Source organism: Bos grunniens, chromosome 11 (genome assembly GCF_055505025.1).
Source record: "Bos grunniens cultivar Pamir isolate PY7600 chromosome 11, Bosgru_T2T1.0, whole genome shotgun sequence".
Classification (NCBI taxonomy): domain Eukaryota; kingdom Metazoa; phylum Chordata; class Mammalia; order Artiodactyla; family Bovidae; genus Bos; species Bos grunniens.
The window spans coordinates 35,270,069-35,294,678 of NC_141175.1; the positions used below are offsets into that span (position 1 = coordinate 35,270,069).

The 24,610-nt window shown below is 50.5% G+C and overlaps 4 protein-coding genes across 16 annotated transcripts in view; 1 reads left to right on the top strand and 3 right to left on the bottom strand.

The window, feature by feature from the left end:
- Nucleotides 1–4,894, bottom strand: part of CGREF1 (cell growth regulator with EF-hand domain 1) — a 16,457-nt gene extending 11,563 nt beyond the window's left edge. The window contains exon 1 of one of the 2 annotated variants that reach the window (XM_086325972.1): nt 4,800–4,894. The gene's annotated coding sequence lies outside the window, so the exon portion shown is untranslated. Of the gene's footprint in view, nt 1–4,583; nt 4,656–4,799 lie in introns of those variants that run through there. The other variant, XM_086325973.1, reaches the window with a different exon arrangement.
- A 3,935-nt stretch (nt 4,895–8,829) lies between these two features.
- ABHD1 (abhydrolase domain containing 1) lies at nt 8,830–16,037 on the top strand. 8 transcript variants are annotated; one of them, XM_086325979.1, is made up of 9 exons: nt 9,087–9,237; nt 13,376–13,536; nt 14,146–14,325; nt 14,534–14,579; nt 14,739–14,851; nt 14,983–15,156; nt 15,326–15,374; nt 15,473–15,638; nt 15,770–16,037. In XM_086325979.1, exons 1-9 carry the CDS (start codon nt 9,124–9,126, stop codon nt 15,979–15,981), a joined length of 1,215 nt encoding a protein of 404 aa, XP_086182105.1. In that variant the 5' UTR covers nt 9,087–9,123; the 3' UTR covers nt 15,982–16,037. The 8 variants fall into 8 exon arrangements, with proteins under 8 accessions (XP_086182109.1, XP_086182105.1, XP_086182107.1 ...); XM_086325981.1 differs by lacking the exon at nt 15,326–15,374; XM_086325986.1 differs by lacking the exon at nt 14,739–14,851.
- On the bottom strand, nt 15,994–20,069 carry PREB (prolactin regulatory element binding). 5 transcript variants are annotated; one of them, XM_086325976.1, is made up of 9 exons: nt 19,729–20,069; nt 18,733–18,925; nt 18,325–18,545; nt 18,055–18,135; nt 17,830–17,954; nt 17,470–17,643; nt 17,267–17,339; nt 16,920–17,079; nt 15,994–16,742 (listed from the first exon to the last, which is right to left on the bottom strand). In XM_086325976.1, exons 1-9 carry the CDS (start codon nt 19,861–19,863, stop codon nt 16,648–16,650), a joined length of 1,257 nt encoding a protein of 418 aa, XP_086182102.1. In that variant the 5' UTR covers nt 19,864–20,069; the 3' UTR covers nt 15,994–16,647. The 5 variants fall into 5 exon arrangements, with proteins under 5 accessions (XP_086182102.1, XP_086182100.1, XP_086182103.1 ...); XM_086325974.1 differs by having other exon boundaries at nt 16,907–17,079; XM_086325977.1 differs by lacking the exon at nt 18,055–18,135.
- A 223-nt stretch (nt 20,070–20,292) lies between these two features.
- Nucleotides 20,293–23,653, bottom strand: PRR30 (proline rich 30). The gene is made up of 2 exons (XM_086325987.1): nt 23,204–23,653; nt 20,293–22,923 (listed from the first exon to the last, which is right to left on the bottom strand). Exon 2 carries the CDS (start codon nt 22,559–22,561, stop codon nt 21,365–21,367), a length of 1,197 nt encoding a protein of 398 aa, XP_086182113.1. The 5' UTR covers nt 22,562–22,923; nt 23,204–23,653; the 3' UTR covers nt 20,293–21,364.
- Nucleotides 23,654–24,610: the final 957 nt, after the last annotated feature.

Genomic DNA, 24,610 nt, shown 5'->3' on the forward strand with positions numbered 1-24,610 from the left:
ATAAGGCAATTTTCCTCCCAGAAGTTTTTCTGGACTGCTCTGCAGGGGCTTCACACATACCTACCATTCTGGTCTCCCCACCTGGATATCTTCAAATTGTTTTCTCCTCCCCATCTGTTTACTGTCGGGACCTGGGCCAACAGGAGGCACAGGAATAATTTAAATCCCCCAGAGCTGCCAAAACCTATTATCCAGGCTTAATGCATTATCACCACTAGGAGTTGCCTTTTGGAAACTACAAAGAATGACTGGTGGGAGCCGTTCAGGCATAAAGGAGAAGCACCCATCAGATCCAGTCACTCATTAGGTCAACGGTGCTGGTTTGAAAAACCTGTCTATCCTCAGTGAGGGAAGGGGAGGGTGGGATGAGTTGGAAGAGTAGCCTTGGCGTATATACACTACCATAGCTAGCTAGTGGGAGGCTGCTGTACAGCACAGGGAGCTCGCAGCTCGATGCTCCGTGATGACCTAGAGAGGTGGGATGAGGGGGTAGAAGGGAGGTTCAAGAGGGAGGGGATACATGTATATGTATGGCACTGTGGCAAAGAACCTGCCTGACAATGTAGGAGATGCAGTTTCGATCCCTGGGTCGAGAAGACCCCCTAGAGAAGGAAATGGCAACCCACTCCAGTATTCTTGCCTGGAAAATCCCATGGATAGTAGAGCCTGGAGGGCTATAGTCCATGGGGTCACAAAACTGTCAGTCACAACTTAGCAACTAAACAACAAATAGCTGATTTACTTCATTGTACTGCAGAAACTAACACAACATTGTAAAGCCATTATACCCCAATAAAAATCAAATAAAATACAGAAAAAAAGGAAAGGGAAAAAAAAGAAAAACATATCTACCAAGTCTTTCTTTCTTTTTTTTTTTTTTTTTACCAAGTCTTTCTTGTGAGAAATAGCTGAAGTCAAATTTGCCTTTCCTTGTATGTGATCCGGACCTAGGAACTCACTTATAATGAACAGCGGAAATGATGCCACGTGACCTCCAAGTCTGAGTCATAAAAGGCAACAGGGTTTGTGCCTGGTTCTGGCTCTCTCTCTCTCCCTCTCTTGACATGCAGTTACACCTTGAACCACTGTGGAAGAAGTCTGCTGTGCTGAAAAGACCACGCGGAGGAAGCACATAAGGAGAGGGATGCTTGAGAGGTCCTGGTTGTGATTCCTGCAGCTCCCAGCTGCTCACTTCCCACCCAAGGGCCAGGCAGGTGAGAGAGCAAAACTGCAGATGATTCCAAGCCCCAGCCTTCCAGCTATCCCAGCCAACACTGCCGGAGCAGAACTGAGCTTGTCTTCACAGTCCTGCACAGAATGTACACTCACAGGTATAGTCAATGCTATTGTTTTCGGCCACTAAGCTTTGAGGTGATTTGTCAGTTGTCATAATGATAGATTGGCTTCTTGGAAGTCACACAGGGCTCTGCTCTCAGAAGGGCCCTGGGCTTAGACTAAGGTTCTGCTGTCTCTGTCTTGAAATTCTCAATATTTTCTTATATTGGGCCCTGAAAAGGATGACCTGGTCCTGAACCCTGCCCACATGAATTACTCTTATTTTCCTCCTCTTGGTCCTATGTATTTGTCACATGCAGGCAACTATTCAGCATGTGCAGTGGACAGGGCTATGGAACCAGCCAGACCTAAGTTCAGATCCCAGCTGCACCACAGACTGTCCCTGTGACCTTGAGTAGGTTAATTATCCCTCAGTAAACTTATCTGCAGGATGGAGATAATAATAATACTTACTTCACAGAGTTCCAGTGAATACTAAGTGGATAACGAATTACTCCTTGCACAAGGAGTCTTATTCTTGTCCCTGTCTCTGATAGCTTCTTGTTTTAAAGAACCCTCCACAGCCACATCCGCTTCCCTGGTGGCTCAGTCAGTAAAGCATCTGCCTACAATGTAGGAGACCCAGGTTCCGTCCCTGGGTCGGGAAGATCCCCTGGAGAAGGAAATGGCAACCCACTCCAATATTCTTGCTTGAATATTCCATGGACAAAGGAGCCTGGTGGGCTACAGTCCATGAGGTGGCAAGAGTCAGATTCGAATTAGTGACCAAACCACCACCACACCCACATCAGAGTAATCTTTTGCTGGAACTCCACTGCTCCAAAACTTTCAGTGGGTCCCTATTTCTATTATAGTTCAGTCTTCACCTGAACATTCAAGGCCTTCTCTGATCAGATATCATGTTACCATTTTTAGACTCATCTTCCAAATTTCCATCATCCTAACATTTTGCTTCAAACAGATGGGTTCAGGAGTATGTGGAAATACTTTTCACTTTCACCTTGCAGTTCTTTTGCCCAAGCTGTTTCATCCCTTACCTGAAATATCTTGGGCCTTCCTAACAACCTTAACACTCTGGTTGCAGTCCACTGCAGAAGCAAATAACTGCATATGGGCTTTCAGTGTCATCTCAGTAATATTCTCCTAAGTCATGCTTCCAAATGGGACATTTTTAGTCCAGATAACTCACCTCTATGATTTAAAGGAAGCCAGACTAAGACATGCTTCCCTGGTGGCTCAGTCGGTAAAGAATACACTTGTAATGCAGGTTCGATCCCTGCATTGGGAAGATTCCCTGTTGAAGGTATGGCAACCCACTCCAGTATCTTGCCTGGGAAATCTCAAAAACAGAGGAGCCTGATGGGCTACAGTCCATGGCGTCACAAAGAGTCGGACACAACTGAGTGACTAAACCACCAGCACCACCAGGCTAAGGCAGCTCAAGTAACATTTAATGAGGTTGGTGTAATGTGATTTCTTCACCCTTTCACATTTCTAACTATTTATTGAAGAGTTGTTTGCCATGTCCTTCTCCAGGGGATCTTCCTGACTCTGGGGTCAAACCTGGGTCTCCTGCATTGTGGGCAGATTCTTCACCATTTGAGCTACCCGGGAAGCCCTTGTAAGCAACAGAAATAAAGCAGTTATTGAAAACTGCCTGTCAAATAAATATGTTCCTAATAATTTTCTATAACTACAATGTGGTTAAACACAATTTACCCTAATGACCACAGAAAAGCCACCACAATTATTAGAGTTGTTATATAATCCAATAAAGTTATTTACATCACACACACACACACACACACATTCACAGTGACCCTCCAGTATTTGATTTCTTCAAGCCTTTGCATCAGTGCATAGGAGGAGAGCCTGGCCTTGGAGTTGGAATTCCAATCAAATCCAGTCTGTCATAGTACTAACAGTGTGATCTCGGCAGGTGTTGTGGGGCCTCCACTCTAAAAAATGAGGATAGGGACTTCTCTTGCAGTCCAGTGGTTAAGACCTTGTGCTCCCAGTGCAGGGGCCTTGGTTTCCGGGGACTCAGATTTGATCCCTCGTTGGGAAACTAATATCCCTCATGCCCCATGTGCATGCTAAGTCGCTTCAGTCGTGTCCGACTCTGCCTGACTCTATGGACTGTAGCCGCCAGGCTCCTCTGTCCATGGGATTTCCCAGGCAAGAATACTGGAGTGGGTTGCCATGCCCTCCTCCAGGGGATCTTCCCCACCCAGGGATGGAACTGGTGTCTCTTACCTCTCCTGCATTGGCAGGCAGGTTCTTTACCACTGACCACCTGGGAAGCCCCTCATGCCCCATACTGCTACTGCTACTGCTAAGTCGCTTCAGTCGTGTCCAACTCTGTGCGACCCCATAGACAGCAGCCCACCAGGCTCCCCTGTCCCTCGGATTCTCCAGGCAAGAATACTGGAGTGGGTTGCCATTTCCTTCTCCAATGCATGAAGGTGAAAAGTAAAAGAGAAGTTGTTCAGTCCTGTCCGACTCTGAGCAACCCCATGGACTTCAGCCTACCGGGCTCCTCCATCCATGGGATTCTCCAGGCAAGAGTACTGGAGTGGGGTGCCATCGCCTTTTCCATCATGCCCCATAGTGAGGCCTAAAAAATACAACCCCCCTCCCCCCCCAAAAAATGAGGATAACGGTATCTATCTGGAAGGGGCTCAGGGAGGATGCACTGGAAAATGTAGGTAGAGTGATTGGCAGTGAGTATTGCTCCCTGAATATTTCAGAGACTCTAGGATGTGGGAGAGCCTTTTCATTGCTTGACTTTCCATCTAGCGCAAAACTACTTGCACAGCACCCCTGTCAATGGCCATCAGCCTCCACTGGACTTCCCAGGACAGGAGCCTGGCACCTCACAGGGCATCCATTCCATTTCCAGCTAATACTGTTGGAAGTTATTTGGAACTCAATCTTCTCCCTTAACTCTTCCCTCCAGAGCCGCCTGTGACTCTAGCACAACCCCACCCCCTCGCAAGAGAAGAGGCAATGGCTATACAGACCGAGAAGTCCCACACCTTAGAGCTGGGCTCCCCTGCCATTTCCATCAGGGTGATAACCCTCGGTTCTTCCTTCTCCTCCTCTGTCAAATGAGGATGAAACTCCTGCCAGCCTCCCCTCCCCCCGGGATTGTCAGAGCAACGAATAAGACCAGAAGGGAAAAGCCTTTGGGGGGATGATGAACTTCACCCTCCCCACCCCCACCCCGACCCATCGTCGCCAAGGAGCTCAGGTCTCAGGTCTCCCTTTCCAGGCCTTCCCTCTACCTGCTCTCAGGGGTAACCTCGGAGAGGGGCCCAGAGGCTGGAGCCGGCGCTCCTGCTGCGTCCGAGCCGCAAGGGATGCGGAGGGACTGCGCCTTCAGCATCCGACCCGGAGCCAGGAGGCCACCCCCGCCCGCGGTCCAGCCCCGCGGCGCGCAGCATCGCCCGGCTGCCCGCGGCGGGATCCCAGGCCACGCACCGGGCGGGGTTCGCACCCACCTGCGGCGGCGCCGGTCCGTCTGGGTCGTCGCTGGAGGCTGTGCGCCGCCGCCGCCGCCGCGCCTCGGCTCCCGCCGCCCGGCCCTCCCCCGGACAGCTCCACGTGGCCGCTCCACGTCGCCGTCCGGGTTGCGGCCGCCGCCCTGGCCCGGGCAGAGTCCCGAGCGCCAGCGCTGTGGGCAGGATCCCTGCCCCGCCCCGCAGACCCCGGCCCACACCCGGCGAGAGTGTGTGGTGTGTGTATATATATGTATGTGGGTGTGCGCGCGTGACAGATACAGACAACTAGAGAGGCAGAGAGACAGATGATGAAGTTGATGTATATAAGAAGCATATTTAACTGGGGGGCCCACTCCCTGCTGGGACCCAGATGTGTGTGACAAGACAGAAGGTAACTTACTGTTAGCCTGTGGGATTGTGACTGTGTATGTAGCTGTGTGGATGAGGGGCTGGTGACACCGTAGGGAGGGGTGTTGTGTGTGGCCGTGTATCCAGTATGACAGTACTTGAGAGAGTTTGGTCGGTGCATGACTGGCTGACTGGGTGTGTGACAGTACAGGATGTTAGTAGTGTGTCTGTTAGGGTATCTGTGTGAACTCTTCCTGTTTGTGATGCTCAGGTGACACTTGCAGCTGTCGGCTTCCAGTGAAGGTATCATTGTGTGACTGTGACTGCACATCCCTGAGAGGTCGCTCCATCTGAGCCACGGTGGGGGGACGGGACCTGGGAAAGCATCATCTTAAGGGCGATGGTTTGCCTGTACAGTGATGCAGTGTGTGGTTGTAGCTTTGCGGTTAAATGGAGTATCCCCAGTTTTCTCACAGTGGCCAGTTCCTCCAATGAGGCTTCAGACTACTTTCTCACTCACTGGGTCAGGACCTTTTTAGTGAATGACTTATCTCCCTGGAATCTTCAACTTCTCCCTCTCCGGATCAGCTCCTTCTCATCAGAGTCCATTGCAACAACAAACTCACTCTCATCAAAGTCACCTGGTCCTCCTTCCTGTGGTGGACACTGCTGGACACTACCTCCTTTGGTCATGGTATCGTTGGTTTTGCCGACACTATTCCTCTCTCTCCAGTCATTTCTTTTTAGTTTCTTCTGTGTCATGGAGTTCCTCTGGGCTCTTTCCTCATTCCCCATCTGCTCATGTGTTCTTCCATTCACATAGCTTCCATCACTATCTCTCCTGGGTTGAATTCTGTACCTCAAAAATTCGTATGTTAGAGTCCTAACCCCTAGTACCTCAGAAGGTAACTGTATTGGGAAATAGGGTAGTTGCAGATATAATTAGTGAATATGGGGTCATACTGGAGTAGGTTGGGTCCCTAATCCAATATTTTTTTCCAATAAAAAGTGGAAATTTGGACACACATACACAGGCATGTGCGCATACACACACACACACACATACTCTCTCTTTCCTCCCTCCCTCCCTCTCTCTCTCTCACACACACAAACACACACAGGAAGAACAGCATGTGAAGATTTGGGCAGAAATTAGAGTGAAGCTTCTACATGCCAAGGAATGCTGGAGATTTCCAGGGAACCCCCAGAAGCTAGAAGAGAGGTGTGGAACAGAGTCTTCCTCATTGGTCTCAGAAGGAACCAATCCTTCTGGCACTTTGATCTTGGATTTCCAGTTTCCAGAACTGTGAGACAATAAATTTGTTTTTCAAGATACCAGTTTGCAGCACTTTGTTATGGCAATCCTACAAGTTAATGTATCATCTGAATGCTGATAACTACCATATCTCAAATGCAATCTCTTAGCCCCAGAACACTTCTGGAGCTGAACAGCCTACTGACTTGTGTCAGATTTTAAGTTTTAAAGGTGACTGAATGACAGCACAGAGAGGTCAATGCCAATGAAAGAGAAGTTTAATGTTACAGTTCCTTTAAGAAGAAGAGGCACAGCTTACCAAACAGGACCACAGAGGGAAGCACCAATGTAGGTCAGAGGCAGAAAGGAGCAAGGGGAAGGCACAAGCCACAGCCTTTATTATGCTAGAAAAGCGAGACAGGGCAGGGTGAACAGTTTAGGGTTGACCAGCTTGAAAAACTTCAGAGGGCTTTGGGGGCACAGAGGCCGTCCCTAGTTGACAAGTTGGTTGGTTTAGGAAAGGGAGAATATTGGTTTGGTGTGTGAGAGTTGGATAAAGGAAGTGGTTCAGAGTATGGCCTCTAGGTATTTTTTTTTTTTTTAATCTTTTGGTTGCACCGTGTAGCATGTGGGATCTTAGTTCCCCAACCAGGGATCAACCTCTCACCCCCTGCAATGCAAACTTGGGAGTCTTAACCACTGGGCCACCAGGGAAATCCCAGAGGATAGCCTTTGGATTGCAGGAGGGAGGTGAACAACTCTGGCTGTTAGTTTGGCCTTGTGATTAATTGATGCCAAATAGACAAATTCAGAATCTAAGAAAACACAATTAGAACACCTATCAGCAGCCCAGCCTCTATGTGTCTGAGTCAGAATACACCATCTTCCTCTTCAAAACTTCCCCTCCCCCCATTTCCCTATCCCAGGGTCAAGTCCGATATGCATCCCTGAATCTACATAGTCAGAAAACTGGGGGTCATTCATGATTCCTCCTTCTTCCCCCACCTCCAACCTACTACCAAGTCCTATCAATTCTGCCTCCTATCTTAATAATCTTCAGGCTTCTCCTGAGCTTCCCCCAGGCCAGGCAGCCACGCTCCATGCCAAAGTTCTGTTAACAGCCTCTAACTGACCTTCTGTTCTCATCCCCCTCCAGTCCATTCTCCAAGTAGCCTGAATGTTTCTTCTAAAACATAACTCTGATCATGTCACCTCTGCATGCTAAGTCGCTTCAGCTCATAACCCTAGACTGTAGCCTGCCAGGTTCCTCTGTCCATGGGATTCTCCAGGTTAGAATACTGGAGGGGGTTACCATTTCCTTCTCCGGGGGATCTTCCCCACCCAGGGATTGAACCTGCATCTCTTATGTCTCCTGCATTGGCAGGCAGGTTCTTTACCACTAGCAGCACATGGGAAGCCCAATCAAGTCACCCACTAAAACTCTTGGATGGCTTTCCTCCACCCATGGGATAAGCTCTAGCATCCTTTATGCAGCTGCCCACACCAGATTCCTGACCATCTCATATGCTCCAGCAACACCCAGTTTATTTTGGTTCCTTTCAGAAGCCTCACATCCAGGCTTTGGTTTGTGCTGTTCTCTCTTTTGGAACAACTACTTTGTCCCCTCTTTCACCTTGCCTTGGAAACTCCTTTAAAAAAAAAAAATTCACCTTAAATGTGTTGTCATTTAACATCTGGGTATGCTTTCTCAGATTCATGGAGTCTGGGTACCTTCCCTAGGGCTCCCACAGCAGCTAGTACTTCCCTTATCTAGCACCATACCCTATTGCAGGGGTTCAACCCTGACTACACATTAGAGTCTTCCAGAAAACCTGTGAGTTATATTACTACCTAGGCTCCTCTCCAGACCAACCATATCAGGAGGTGGGGCCTGGGCACTTCCAGTGTTAGAAACTCACACACAATTCCAATCTTCAGTCAGGATTGAGAGCTATTGCTCTAGTAGATTACTGACTTGTTTCCATCTCCCAGTGAAGACAGGAACAGCATCCCAAGCTGGTAGAGTGATGGGTAAATATCTACTTTACGTGTGGACAGCATAGAGTGACACTATGCGTGGCTTTAACCCATGTGAATGTGACAGTGTGGAACGCCACTCATTCAGTAGCGGAACCCTAAGTGACACCGTGTGTGTCACAGTGTGAATGTGTCCTAGGACACTGTGTATGGTTGAACACTGGGACGGGAAGGATGTTACCACACGAGTGGCTGTGCCCTTTGTGCGTGACTGATGAATGGCTGGGGGACTCTAGCCAGGCTGTCAGCCTCGCCGCGCCGCCAGGGCAGGGTTTGAGGAAAAAGGAACTGGAGCTGCCCCTCACTAAGATGGCGACTGCAGGTCGCTAGTCCTCACAGGAGGCTGCACGGCCGGTGACCGTGAAGCGGAAGGAAGAGGCGCAGAGGCGCGAGACCAGGGCCGCAAGTAGTAAAGCCACTCGCAGGTCAGTCGGGTCAGCTCCACGCAGAGTGGCCGGCGCAGCCCGACCACCTACTCGGCGCCCTAGCACCGCCCCTCGCCACGCCCGCCGCCGGTGGGCGGGGCCCACATCCCCGAACCGCCAGGCGGTGGAGGCCGAACTTGCACAGGCCGTCCAATGGCGTGTAACGGGCGGGGCCCAGCGCGCACCTGCGCGTCTATTAATCGAAGTTCAAGCTCCGGATCCAGTCAAGAACTTGGGAATCGAAACTCGGCAACACAAGATGCTGAGCTCCTCTCAAAGCCCCCAGGACGACACCTGGACAGAGTCCTTCTCTCTGCTTTTGGGACTTGGCGCTGCCCTCTACTTGGGCTACTACTGGACATGGGTACCCCAGGTGGGTGCGGGTCCAGAGCTCTCGCTGGCGGGTTTAGGTTACTGGAGTTCAGGGGCCACTTCCAATCGGGGCTCGAGCCCTTTGTGGGAGCTGGCTTGGTTGGCTGTCCAGGTCCAGGTGAAATTTTGACGCCACAACCCCACCACTACTCCTGCCCTGCGCTCCAACCAGGCTCAGCTTTGCTATTAACACGGAAAAGAGAGTTGATTCTTTGTCTGCCTAGATTCTCTGCATTCTCCGCGTACTCCCTATACTCGCTGGGCCTCTCAGGTATCGGAAGGATGCTGTTGCTTATTATGCGGACCAACGCTTGCGGAAAGGCGGGGTGGAAGATATCCTGAGGTGACAGGGAGATACACACACTGTGGTTTTCTTTTTAGGCAGTCTACTGACTTCCTCGTTAGTTGCACTGAATGAAGAAACCAGTCTGTGGGGTGGTAACTCCCAACATCACCCCATCAGTAGGACCTTGCTTCTCTTAAGGACTGGCAGAGGTTCCTGCCTATCTCAGGAATACCCTAACTGTCCTTGCTCATTGAGCCCTGTTTTAAGTTCTAGGCTCTCCATGTATAGTGCAGTGGAAAAATCTGAAGAGGATGATTTTAATGAACTTGGAGAGTTTATTCTCACTGAAATTTGCATATCCCCCCAATCAAAATCTTTTAATTTTCATTAAACTCACAGTAGCTGAGTCTCGGAGAAGGCAATGGCAACCCACTCCAGTACTCTTGCCTGGAAAATCCCATGGACGGAGGAGCCTGGTGGGCTGCAGTCCATGGGGTCGCGAAGAGTCGGGCACGACTGAGCGACTTTACTTTCACTTTTCACTTTCATGCATTGGAGAAGGAAATGGCAAGAACTCCAGTGTTCTTGCCTGGAGAATCCTAGGGACGGGTGAGCCTGGTGGGCTGCCGTCTATGGGATCGCACAGAGTCGGACATGAATGAAGCGACTTAGCAGCGGCAGCAGCTGAGTCTAACAAGAACTCAGCTTGACTGAAGTTTGATTGAAGCCCTTTAAAAAGATCTATAGGGAAATTTAATGTTACCTAAATTTTCCTATATTTGCAGAGCTTTATACATCCTATGTATTGTTTATAAAATACTTCTGCCTTAATAAAAGCAATTTTAAAAATCAAAACTTTACAATACCCTATAAACCTTACATGTCTGATTTGAAAAGTCAGTTAGAACACAGTTGTCCTTAACTAAACACTTTCCTTTGTTTGCAAACAGCCACAGAGAAATCAGACCTCTGCCACTATATACCACAAGCCCTTCTGTGAGTTCCAAATCCTGGTTAAAATCCAGGGCAAATGTCATTCTGGAGGCTCTGAGGACATGCTGTTCAGATTGTCCAGCTTGGCAATGGATTGGTATTGATTCACCAACAGTGATTAATGGCACCTTATTCATTAATTCTCAGGGATAAGTCAGGAAACACTTTAATAGAGTTAAAAGGAAACTCACATACATTAAACCTGTGATTTTATTAGCACTTGTTCTACACCTCTGAGGTGATTGACCAAATATTTAATAGATTGATGACTCAAAATCTTGGCAACTAGGAGATAATATAGTATAATGATTAAAAGCACAAGCTCTTGAGTCGTACAGACTTGGGTTTCAATTCCCAGCTCTACCACTAACTGGCTTTGGCACATTTTGTGCCCTGTGACACATATTCATACACGTTTCCACAGGGGGATCATAGGTAAGGTTTATAGGGTATTGTGAGGTGTGGATTTTCAAAGATATCTCAAACAGCTGTTGTGAAGGTTACAGGATATAATCATGTACAGTGCTTAGCACAGTATCTGGCACATAAGGAGCACTCAACAAATCTTACTAGTATTAGAGATAATACATATTTTTTACATTTTTAAATTGAAGTATAGTTGATTTACTTTGTTGTCTTAGTTTCTGCTGTACAGAAAAGTGATTCAGTTATATTATATATATTATTTTTTAAAATATTCTTTTCCATTATGGTTTATCATAGGATATTGAATATAGTTCTCTGTGCTATACAGTAGGATCTTGTTGTGTATCCATTCTATATATAAATGCTTACATTTGCTAACCCAACCTCCACTCCAACCCTCCCTCAGGCCCCTCCCCCTTGGTGACCACAAATCTGTTCTTTATGTCCATGAGTCTGTTTCTCTTTTGAAGGTAGGTTTGTTTGTGTCATATTTTAGATTTCACATATAAGTGATATCACATGGTATTTGTCTTTCTCTTTCTGACATACTTCAGTCAGTATGATAATCTGTAGTTGCATCCTTGTTGCTGCAAATGGCATTATTTCCTGGGTTTTTATGGCTTAGTAGTATTCCATTGTATATAGGTATCGTATCTTTTTTATCCATCTGTCAATGGACATTTAGTTTGTTTCTATATCTTGGCTATTATAAATAGTGCTATTGTGAACATATGAACATAGAATATATCTTTTTGAATTAGAATTTTTTGTGGCTGTATGCCCAGGAGTGGAATTGCTGGATCATGAGATTTAGTTTTCTGTGGAACCTCCATACTGTTTTCTATAGTGGCTGTACCAACTTACATTCCCACCAACAGTGTAGGAGGGTTCTCTTTTTACCACATCCTTGTCAGCATTTATTATTTATAGAGCATTTAATGATGGCCATTTTGATTGGTAGTAGTTCACTATACCTCACTGTAGTTTTGATCTGCATTTCTCTATTAGACATGCTGAGCATCTTTTCATGTGCCTATTAGCCGTTTGCATTTCTTCTTTGGAGACATGTCTATTTAGGTCTTCTGTCCATTTTTTGATTGGGTTGTCTATTTTTGTTGTTGCTGAGTTGTATGAACTGTTTGTATATTTTGGAAATTAAGCCCTTGTTGGTTGCGTTCTTTACCAAATATTTTTTCTCATTCTATAGGTTGGTTTTTCATTTTGTTTATGGTTTCCTTTGCTGTGCAAAAGGGTGTAAGCTTGATCAAATCCTATTTGCTTATTTTTGTTTTTATTTCTATTGCCTTGGGTAACTGACCTGAGAAAATATTGGTATGATTTATGTCAGAGAATGTTTTGCTTAATATCATTATTAATTCCACTTTGCCTTTTGCTTGCTGTGTGACTCTGGGCAAACAACTTAACCTTTGTCATAGTTTCTTCATTTATAGTAAGGTTGGGTTTAGCCTAGTGCTAGCAAATAGCATATAGTGAATCACAGATGTTATTATTCCAGGGCTTAAGAACCAAGGTATGAGTCACAACAGTCATACTACCAACCTGGCCTCTCAAGTTCATCACTTACTTAGCCCCTTTTGACTACAGGAAGAGACAGGAGTCTGGTCCTCAGGTCCCCTCAGGCCTGCAACAGAAATGCCATTTCTGTTTTTTGATTCTGAGACCTTTTGTCTTTGTACAGCATACTCCCCATTTACAAGCCTTCTATGTGACAAGGCCCTCTCATTTACTTGATGTATATCCAGAAGAACCAAGCAGAGGGGTTGAAAGTTAGGGCTAAGCGCCCACTGACCTCATCTGCCCCCTCATCCTATCCCTGTTACCTTCCCCCTGGCTGGCAGGAAGAGAAAATCTGTTTACACTGGGACTATTCCTCCATTAAAGCACAGTCAACAGCAGGGGCTGTTAAGAAAACGAGGTGTTGTGGTAAAAAGAAGCCCTTCAGTTGCAAGCATGCACAGTAAGGGATGGGAACATATGACAATGGAGTGCTAAAATCAGGAGCCAGTGTGGCCAGAGATGGTTTTGAGATAATAGTGTGGGTAATTCAACTGCAAGGCAGAAGTCACAGGTTGAATGGTACTGCATTTCTTCAGCCTCTGCTCAGGACCCCAACCTTTCCTGCAGGAGATCAGCTGGGTAACTTATATTACTTGCTATCTCCAAAATGGGTTTGGGGCATGGATAGGCTGAGTGTGGAAGCTGGTTCAGGGTCAGTTCTGGAGAGGTGGCACTCTAGGTCTGGAATTTCCAGAGCTCTAGTGGGACTCCAGATTGAGGTATGCTAGATTTCTCACCCCCAGATGAGGCAGTGCCCTCCAGGCTGGCCTCTGGGAAGAGGTCTCTCTGGTGTTGGGCACCACTGGCTTGGTGCAAATATCAGGGGAGTGAGGCCGATGGTTTTGTGTGGTTACAGAGGCCACAGCTGGTGACTGGGTCTCGATTTCTGGCCTTCCTGGAGCAACACTGTCCAGTCACTCTGGAGACTTTCTATCCTACACTCTGGTGTTTTGAGGGGCGGCTACAAACCATCTTCAGAGTCTTACTGCAGTCCCGGCCGGTAGTCCCTTACTCGAGGTAAGAGAAACAGATGGAGTGAATAGGAAGCTGCAAATATAAGGAAATCTTTATAGGGAATAAAATTATTTGGCTGTGTCAGGTCTTAATTGTGGCACTCGGGATCTTTTGTTGCGGCACACTAATTCTCCAGTTGTGCCAGGCAAGCTCAGGTTGTGGCCTGCAGGCTCCAGAGTACATGGGCTTCAGTAGTTGTGGCACGGAGGCTAAGTTGCTTCATGATATGTGGGATCTTAGTTCCCCAACCAGGGCTCGAATCCACGTCCTCTGCACTGGAAGGTGGATTCTTAACCACTGGACCACCAACTTAGTCCCTCATCTACCTCTTTTAAAATGGAGGTAACCTTCACTCCATCTACCTCAGTGTGCTGAGGGTAACCAGGGTGGCTATATGGAAGAGCTTATGTACAACCATGAGGTAATTTAATATTCAATCTTTTATGTCCCCATTATACCTTGTTATGATCTTCAGGTTTTGTGCAATACATGCCCTCAAATGATGAGAAATTGTGGGAGTTGATTGGGGAGGGAGAGGAAGGTAAAAAAATCTTTTGAAGTACATGGACTTCCTAATCCTATCTTTGTGTGCCCTGTTCTCCAAAACCACAGTGAAGTTCTCGAAACTCCAGATGGAGGCCAGATCCTCCTAGACTGGGCCAGCCAATCTAACAGTCAGTACCCCGACCCTAGCACCCAGCCCACTGTATTACTGCTTCCTGGCATCACAGGCAGTAGTCAGGAGACATATATCTTGCACCTAGTTGATCAAGCTTTGAAGGATGGCTACAGGTAAGGATAGGAGCAGCCCAGAGAACTGGGTGATGTCTAATAACTTGTAATTGTGTGTGTGGTGGGGTGGGATGGGGGCAGTGTCAATTCAGACCCTGCTAGCTCTGGGGAAGTGCCATATGAAGGGCACTTTATGACTGAAAGGTACCAGGAGGGGAGAAGAGCCTGTAGGGAGGGTCTGGCTAACATGTACCTGTGTGTGCCACAGGGCTGTTGTATTTAATAACCGGGGCTGCCGCGGGGAAGAACTACTGGTGAGTACCCTCCTTCCTCTAGTGGTCCTTCACTCCGCTCCCTTCGGATATCCTGGGTCCTGCACCTCTACCTACCTGTCTTCCATTTCTTGAGTCCTTTCATTTTTCTGCCTTCTGTCCAAGGCCCCCCTCTCTACCCAATGATCCAGTTTGCCTCAGACCCATAGGGCCTTCTGTGCCAGCAACACTGAAGATCTGGTGACAGTCATCAACCACATAAAGAGTCGCTACCCCCAAGCCCCACTGCTGGCTGTGGGCATCTCTCTCGGAGGGTAAAGATTGCCTCACTTAACCCAAAGGCCCAGTCTTCCTTCCCCCCTTCCCTCCTCTACATCCTCTCCCCATCTCCAGTCCTGACTCCCCAGTGCAGACCCTTCTCTCACGGCCTGGTCCAACCCTGCAGGATATTAGTGCTGAATCACCTGGCTCGGACGGGACGGGCAGCAGGCCTGGTAGCAGCACTGACTCTGTCTGCGTGCTGGGACTCCTTTGAGACCACCCGCTCCCTGGAGACCCCCCTGAACTCCCTGCTCTTCAATCACCGCCTCACTGCTGGGCTCTGTCAAGTCGTGAACCGGTAGGGTCCTGATGAGCAGCAAAGGGCAGAGAACAGGGAAGGATGGCACATGCCAGGCCCTCCCAGTGCTCGGGTCAGCTCCGTGTGTGTACTTTTCTCCATTGAGATAAGACCGAGGGTGGCTCTGGGTCGGGTCCGGGTGCAGAGCCAAACCTCTGTTCTTTTGTAGAAACAGAAAGGTGATGGATAACGTGGTGAATGTCAACTTTGTCCTACAGGTGTGGTCTTCCAGCTCTCCCCTTTGCCCCATATTGTTCTTCCCACATCTTATTCCCTTGTCCTCATCCTAGCCTATCCCGCCTTCTACCACCTGCAGGCCCGCACCATCCGCGAATTTGATGAGCGCTACACAGCTGTGGTCTTTGGCTATCAAGACTGTACTGCCTACTACCAAGCAGCCAGTCCAAGAACCAAGGTCAATGCCATCCAGATCCCTGTGCTCTGTCTCAACGCAGCTGATGACCCTTTCTCCCCCGTTGACGGTGAGCACCGGGGATCCAGATGCTTTAGGCCCCAGGGGAAATGGGCCGTGTGTGAGGTGCAAGTGGAGAGCACCTGGACCCTTGGCAGAGGCCAGGGCTCCTAACCTCCTTTCCGACTCCTCTCGCCCCAGCTCTTCCCCTACAGGCTGCCCAACACTCTCTCCACGTTGCACTGCTAGTCACGGCCCGGGGCGGCCACATCGGCTTCCTGGAAGGACTGCTTCCCTGGCAGCATTGCTACATGAGCCGCCTCCTGCATCAGTACGCCGAAGCCATCTTCCAGCACCCGGCGGAGTTGCCGGGCCCCAGGTCACCTACCCCTTCAGAGGCAGGCAAGAGCTGACAAGAGTCTTAGTTCAGTCTTCCCTTGTTTATTAAATATCAACTTTTCATGCCAAATGGGCTGAAGTTCCTTTTCCCTTTCCTCAAGGCTAGGGCAGACTCTCCAGGAACTTACTGCATATGGCCTGGTGGGCTTGGAGCTACCCAGTGGAACCCAAAGATTACTGCCTGCATCTTCATTCTGCTCCTTCCTTCCCTAATAGCAAGTCCCAGGCCACTGCAGGCCCCCAGCAAATCCCAGGGCCTCATGTGAAGAGCAACTGGCCATAAGGCTGTGGGGTACGAGGAGAAAATGATTGTTTCTGCAGGAAGGACAGCACAGCAGTGCCTCCAAGTTCTTGGGCATCTTCACATATTTCTGGAGAAAAAGTTCAAGCTCAACTCTGGAGCCCCTGGTAGACAGTGGGAAGGAGGCAAGTGGTATGGCCTGGCCCTCAGACACCACTGTCCTGGGCGGATCCACAGATGATGAACACAAGGTTCCCAGGACTCAGGGTTGCACAGGGCCAGAGCCAGGCTTTAACTGGGAAGGGCAGGCACTGCCCATCAGTCTCATCGTGGCAACCTCAGCTGTGGACCCAGGTGGAGTGAGCAGTGGGCTCCAGGCCCCTGTTCTGGTCTAGAAGGTGGCAGTGTCCAGGCCCCTGGTTCCCTGGGAGCAGGGAGGCTAAAGAAAACCTGGAAAGGCACTCTGGAGCAGCAGGATAGTCATAACAATAAGCCCAACACACAGCAGCAGCAGCAGCCACACAGGAGCACTTCCTGCAGGAGGGAGAAGGGAAGGATTCAGAAGGCAAAGGAGTGGCATTGCAGCCCAGAGAACAGAACCATTCAAGGAGGGGACAGGTGACTATAGACAAGCATCCTATTCTCCGGGGGGGCAAGTTTCTGCTCCAGCTAAAGGGGGAGTGGTACTCCTACCCCACCTCAAGGACTCACGTCGTGAGGGCAGCAGGTGCAGCTGGCAACGACTATCCACAGCCACAGAGAACAGAGCAGTTTCGTGGGACCCAAGGAGCTCTGGACCACGACCTTTCTCAGGCAGAAAGGCCACATCTGTCACCACAATGCCATGGGCCTCCTTCACATAGTACAGACGCTGGGGACAAGAGGAAAGCTAGTGAGGGAAAGACCAGTTGGGAAGATTCCTTCTGGAAAACACACCCTCTGCCCCCAGACTTTCCCTCTACAGGCTGGGCCCGACACCTTCGTGCACACTCAGTGAAGGAGGCCTAGAATCTCTACCCCAGAGAGCCCTCAGGGCTGTGCCCAGGTCCATCCATTACCTGGAGCGAGAAAGCTATGTAGATGGCAACAGAGCCAGTGACCGTGCCCAGGCCCAGAAAAGTGCCCGATTCACTGCAACAAAAAAACGCTCACTGTCCTGGAATCCTGTGCAGCAGCAACAGCCCCCAGGGATGTGGGCAGCATGTCTCCTTAAGCTGCCCCGGGCACCCTCACACCCAGCCAAGCCACCGCTGTCTCATACCTGACACTAAGGCAGGAGATGACTTCATGGCCACAGGGCCTGGTCCGAAGGGGCAGGAACGTGGAGCCATCCCAGGCTGTGAGGTAGCAGGGCGGGGGCTGGCGCAGACGCTTGTGGGGAATCTGCACCGTGAAGAGTCGCAGACCGGCAGGCTGGTCTGGAACCTGCCCAAACCTTGGGGCCGGGCGAGAGGCTGTTCAGCTCCCGGGGCCTGCCCAGCCCTCCTGTACCCTGGTCAGGTCTGGGGTAACACCCAACAAGGCTCCGATCCCCTCCCCACCAGCTTCCCCCCGGCCTTTTCCCACTCCCCCACCACATCTAGGCTGTGCCTCTTTCAGCCACCCTCTGGGGTCTTCACACCTGCAGGCCTGGTAGCGATAAGGCGTGTTAGAAAACGTGGGTCCGTTCTCTTGCCAGTGCAGCTGTGTCACCAGCTGATCCTTCTGCCACACGGAAGCCTTAAGGTCCCAGCCCACAGTTACCAACTAGTCAGGGATCAAGATTCCAAGGATGGACAGTTAGGGGGATCCACTTACTGGACAAGCAGCATAATCACCTACTTTCTCCACCCTGTTACCTCCTCACCTTGCCATCAGGCCCCAGAGCTAGGTCTTCAATCTCCCCTTCGTGGGCTTTGAACTCCAGAACCTTCTCTAAGGTGGGTACCTGCAGCCAAACCACCACCACAGTCAGCCTAGGCACCCAGCAAGACTGCAAATGATACCCACTCCTCTTCTCTACTAATGGCCACTCGGTGCAGGCTTTACTCACAAGCTTCCCAGGACCCAGGTTCAGTTTCTCACAATTCTGGCCTTGCCGTTACTGACACTCATCCTCTACCTCCCCAAACCACACCTTCCAGACACGAACGCAGCCATCTGTCCCTCCAGTGGCAAGCAAGGTATTATCATGGTTGAAGCACACAACTTTCTGCAGTGGATCACGGCTGAAGTCTGTCTGCACTTCGTGCAAATTCTCTACGCTGAATTCCACCCCCTCCTGGTGGGTTTCAGCGCCAGACTTCTTCTCTGCTGGGGCTGCCCCTTTCCTTTGCCGAGGCCCCTGCTCCTTGGAACCTGCAACACAAACAGCCTGCCAGGTTCCAGGCTTCTAGAGTAAGTCCTACTGGCCCTTTCCAGTGGTGAACATCAGCTTCTCTCTTGCTACCATAATCCCACCTCCAGCCCCACTTCTTCAGAGACCAAGATGAGCAAGAATTCACTAATTTAACCCTTTGCCCAAAGCTAGCGGGGAGGCTCTCACCTGCCTTCTCTGCCTTGTTTTTGCCCTTCTGCTGATGGATCTGGAAGCGCAGGAGCTGACAGTGGGCATCCTGCCCTGCAGCAAGGATGTTACCAGCCAGCGCCAAGTTCATGGTGGCCCGTGTCTCTGTGTCATGAGAGTGTAGTAAAGAGGCGCTGAGGCGCCCATTAATCTGCTCCAGCTGCAGAAAGTGCTGTGGGAGAGGGAACCAGGACAAGCAAGGTTCAGAGAGCACCTCAAGGGCAAACTTACATCCTGTAGTCAGAAGCCCCAACCCCTCTGCTACCTGCATTTTCTAGTTTAAAGACTTTTTCCAAACTTTTTTCTTTTTTGAGCCTCACTCATGTGTACTGGTCTTCGCTGGTGGCTCAGACGGTAAAGAATCTACTGCAGTGTAGGAGACCCAGGTTCGACCCCTGGGTTGGGAAGATCCCCTGGAGAAGGGAATGGCTACCCACTCCAGTATTCTTGCCTGAAGAATTCCATGGAAAGAGAAGCCTGTCGGTCTACAGTCCATGGGGTAGCAGAATCGGACACGACTGAGCGACTATTATTTTCACTTTTTTTTCACTTTCTTGCGTACAGCAAACAAGGCTGGGATTATCATGTCTAGTCTGCAAAACAACATGGTAACTCTCAAACGAGTGAAGAATCCTCCTACCTTATATTCCACTCTCGCCGCTACCAGTGGGCAGACAGACAAGTCTAATGCAGCCTCCACAAAAAAGCCAGGTTACGACCCCTGGAGTTGATTCCTGAGATCGAATTGAAGCGTTCCTGCCTAGGCAGCGCTGTGTGCAGTTTTCACTTTACTTTAGGAGCCTCTCAATTCACCAGTGAGTGGTTCAAGACAAATTCGCGCCGGGACGCCCGGCACGCCGCGGTTCCCACCCGGGAGGGGCAGGGTCCGAAGCGGGGATGCGGCCCGCTCCCCGACCTCCGGGAATCGCCCTCAGCCCGCTGTGCGACCCGGCCCCAGCGGGCCTATATACTCACCACGCCATTCTTTATGCCGGTCTTGGCGGCACCTCCTCCGCCCGCAGCGATGAGCAGCCCCGCGCTGGGGTCGACCCGAAGCGCATACAACGGGAACGGGGCCCGGTACAGCTCTGGCGTCCGGCGCCGACCCATCCCGCTCGCCGCGCGCTTCACTGTCGGCGCCAAGGTCCCCGGGACATGCCGCGCCCGGCCTTCGACTGCTGTCCCGGCCGCTGTGGACCTTGGTCCGGTCCCTGACGAGAGGACTCCAGACCCTCTCACACCCCCCGAGCTGCCGAAACTCTAATCACACTGTAAGTATCCCTAACACTGCCCGGGGCCGTATAACCCGGTCTCGCAGACGCGCAGCGCGCAGGCGCACCCAGACCGCTCTCTTCGCGCAGGCGCAGAGCCACCGATACGCGTCAGCACTAGCCGGCATCTGGCTGGCGGAACCCGGGCGTGTGAATTCCGTTCTCCGCTTTCAGATGATGGCACACTACGCCATCTTTCTCTGGGGCGGTGGAGGCGGGCGGCTGCTTCACGGAAACGTCTGGCTCGGGGCGGGGGCAGGCTAAAAGATTAAAGGAGGTTAATAAGCCTTTAATAAATCCTCGGATCAGGGCTGTCCACACTTCAAGAGTGACATGCAGACTCGTCAAGCAGTAGCCCTTAGGTTTACCGCCCCGCCCTGAGACAAAGTGATTTAATCCAAGGTCACACTTCTGGCTTTCTTGCCTCTTAAACGGAGGCAGCGTGGACTTGAAAAGAAACTTGGCTTCAAATCCCGATGCCACCGCTTCGTAGTATGAGGAAGCTACTATTTACAATGAACACCAGTCCTACAAAGTTTGCAGAGGTGGGAGCTGGCTATTCTCTACGCCCCACACCCTCTCCAGGCACCTCAGGGTTCATGGGTAGATAGGCAACTTGACCCCCAGGCAGTTGAAGGTCTCTGCCTAGCCCCCATCCTCCTGAGAGGGCCCTTGGGTTTTTGATCTCCATCCAATGTGGGGATTCCCTCTTTCTCTGCAGTGAACCCTAGGCCTGCCCTTCCCTTCAAGGAAACACCTTCTGCTGCTCCCCTGGCGACATCAGCATGAGTCTTTGTTAATCTGAAGTGTAACCAGAGGAAGGGGCCCAGTGGCTTCATCTCTGGGGATGCCATTAACTGTCCCATCAAATTGAGTTAAATGTTTGAAGGGCCTGGCAGAGCCTTCTGCACCTCTCAGTTGCTCAGGTCTTGTGGGTCCCTTGACCTCTTCAGATATACTGCATGCACTATCCTTGACCATTCTGTTAACTTTGACTCTCCTGCACCCCTTGTTGGGTTCTGGTCACCCTGCAGGTACAGCCACCCACAGTATCTGCTCAGCAAGATGCAAACACAAGTTTTGCAGGGTCAGGCTTTTTTTTTTTTTTTTTTTTAATTGGTTACACAGAAGGCTGAGTGGGGCCTCAGATGCCCTTGGTCCTCTTCAGCCAGGAGAAAGCAGACTCCACAAGGGGCTCCCAGGGTTCAGGACTGGAGAACACACCTGACCTCCAGCCAGCCAGCCCTTCAGAGTGTCTCGGGGGCTCCCTGAGGTCTGGAGCCGAGCAGGGCTGGTGGGATTCAGAAGAGGTGCTCCAGGGGGCCTCCGTGGCTCTGGAACTAGAGTGGTGACTTTTGGGGAATGGGCCCTAGAGAGGCAGGTCTCTTTGGGGCAGAGGAAGGCCTGGGCTTCAAGTGGACCGTAGCCTGCTTTGGTGCCTGAGTTAGAGACTCTGAATGGCGTGTGGAGTTTAGTGACTGGCGGTCTACAGACCTGAAGCTCCCGTTCTGGGACAGGGTGCCTGCCCCTAGATCTGCCTTGGCTGGAGCTGCTGGGGCTTGAGCTACCTGGGCTTGACACCCACTGGCCTGAGCAGCCTTGGCCTGAGGCCCTGCTTCCTCCGGCCTTCTTTTTGGCAGCAGATGTAGAGCCTTGGCCTGGCCCTGAGGCAGGCGGAGGCCAAAGCCAATGCCCATGCGGAGTGGTCCAGATTCCTTGCCCTGGGCACAGGGCAGCAGCTGGGGGAAAGCAAGCAGCCTGGGTCCAGTCCTGTACCTGGGGATGGGGCAAGAGGGGGTGCGGAGCCGGAGACACACCAGGCATACAGGGTATTCCACGACCGGGGCCTTGTCGGTTTGGCCTAGCCACAGGCGCTGCAAAAGCAGTAGCTGCAAGTCGTGGGCGATACGACGGTGCCCCAGATGGAGCACCAGGGCTTGGGCCAGGGCTCCTGGGTCCTTGAACTCTGCAGGGTCCTTCCCGCTTGCCACGCATACCCCCTCCGCCCCAGGGGACCTGGTGTTCCTGTACTGATGCGAGTGCCATGCCTGGCTGTTAGAGTGGACCCCACGAGAAGGTGGGCTGGGGCTCGGGGACGTGAGAGTGGAGGTAGGTAGATCTTCGAGGTGGAAAGGTGACTGGCAAGGTGAGTGGGGGAAAGAGGAATTCTGTGGCTGAGAGGGCGAGGAGTGAGTGAGGGTAGCAGAGGGGTATAGCCGGCGGGAAGGTGAGGAAGAACAGGGAGGGGAGAGAGAGAGGCAATTCTGATGAAAGAAAGTGGGGGAATTTGAGAGAGAAGAAGAGTAGGGATGTAGGACAAAGTCCGAATTTGAATCAGAAGAGTAGAGATGGGACCCCGCAGAGTGGGACCGTGGGGGAGGAGAGCAAGATGGCTGGGTGGAGCGGAGTGATTGTTGGCGAGGCTGAGGTTGTAGGTTATAGAAAAGGGAGTCTTCAGTTTGTGAGGGGCCCTGAGGGGGCCGCCCAGGGGACGCTGTGTTCCGTAGCAGCACCTGGGCCTTGTTTGGAGGCAACATTGCCTTGAATCCGGAAGGGACTGGGGCCTCAAGACCAGAGACGAGAGACCTCGCAGACGCAAGACCAGTATCTCTGAAGCCTGAAGTGGCTGAGAAATCAAAACCTTCTGTGCACAGAATGTGGCTCCAGCCTGGTTGTTGGTGTGGCTCTTGGTGGCATACGAAGGAGCCACCCAGCCCTGGAGCAGCAGGTTCTCTGAGTGTTCAGGCAGGAGCTTGGCTCTAAATGTGGTCTCTCACTTCTTTGCAGCCGGCCATTGATGAGGGGTGGAGGGCACGGAGGATCTGAACTGCCTCTTGGGAGCTGAGGGGCAGCAACAGTTATCTGGGTGGGCCAGGGAGGAAGACACAGCCCATAGGATCTGTAGAGAAAGAAACAGAGCCCATGACACGGGGAGACTGGGTCCATTTCTGGCTCTGGTTTATGTACTGTGTATGGGCTGGTTCACCACGATCCTAAATCCATACCACCCCTGGGGTCAGAAGAGCTGGCAAAAAGCTCCAGAGAAGGTGAGAATGGAGGAGGAGAGGAGAGGCAAGGGAGGGTAGGGTGGAGAGGATGGAGTTAGAGGAGGGGAATTGGGAGATGGAGACTGAGATGGAACTAGGAATTGAGGGTGTTCTGGTCCTGGGAACTCTTACCAATAAAGGTTCCTCTGGGCTGTTTCTCAAGGCACTTCAGCAATGAGGGGACCTTGGAGAGAGGGAAATAGAGTCAACAAATGGTGGATATGCCCCTCTCTGCCCCCAGCGTCTGTTACCCTAAACTCACTCTGACTCAGATTTTGGTCTGAGTCTTGCCCTCAGTCCTTGTTCAGCCAGGAGGAGGTCTTCTATTACGGGTTTTCTTTCTCTTAAATCCAAATCACAGATTCTGCAAGCATCCTGGTTTTGTGGCACTCTGGTGGCCCTAATCCCTGTCTTCCCTAATGCTGATGTCCTCTGACTCAGCCTGGCCCCAACCCAGGTGGCTTTTCACACTCAGTAGCAGCAGTAGCAGTGGGGCCAGCTGGTGAAAGCCTCTGGGAGACAGAAACTGTGTCTAAGGGGCGGCGTTGCCGCCCCCCTTGGGAGCTGGGAGCCCCATTTCCTGGAGCAGTTCTCCCTGGCACCTAGTGCCTATGTCACAAAGGCCGGGTGCTGACATCATAGGCTCTTCTCATCAAGGCTCTGGGACCTTCTCTCAGAGATCATTCGAAGCCTGGCTCTTGGCGAAACTGAAGCAAGCACAATTCTTTGGGGCATTCAGTCTCTCCTTCTGGGCCTGGTCCCCACCTCTGCTCTCTGTGCTTGTACTTTACAGCTCCCAACACCTCCTCCAGCCAGGGTTCTCCCCAACTGTACAGCCTGTCTGGGCTGGGTGCTCCCTTCAACTTCTTGTTTTCCTTTGCTTTCTGACTGTGGTTCATGGTCCACACCTTTCCCCCCTTGGATATGCTTATATGTTTTTTTTTTTTTTTTAAATAAAATAAAATCAGTTGTATTTTATAATTTTTAGCTTTATCGCAGTATAATTCATAAATAAAATTATAATACATTTTAAGTGTATATAGTGATATTTGATATACCAGGAAAGGAATTTTCCCAACTGTTAATGAATACATCCTTTACTTCATATATTTCATCTATATTTGGTGGGGAGATGAGAACAGTTAAGTTCTACTCTCTTTGGATATGCTTATATGGGTTTTTGTTTGTTTATTCACTTTTTTTGTTGTTAAATTTTTAGGCCCTGCCACATGGCATGTGGGATCTCAGTTCCCCAACCAGAGATCAAACCCATGTCCTCTGCATTGGAAGCATGAAGTCTTAACCACTGGACTGCCAGGGACATCCTGCTTATATGCTTTTATATCTATTTTCTTAATGGCTTTACTGAGATATAATTCACACACCATACAATTCACTCATTTAAAGTGTGTGATTTACTGTTTTTTTGTTATACTCACAGGGTTGTGCAACTATCACCACAATATAATTTTAGACCATTTTTATATTCCCCCAAAGAAATTTCATACCCACAGTCACTCATTCCCCTTTCCCCCCAGT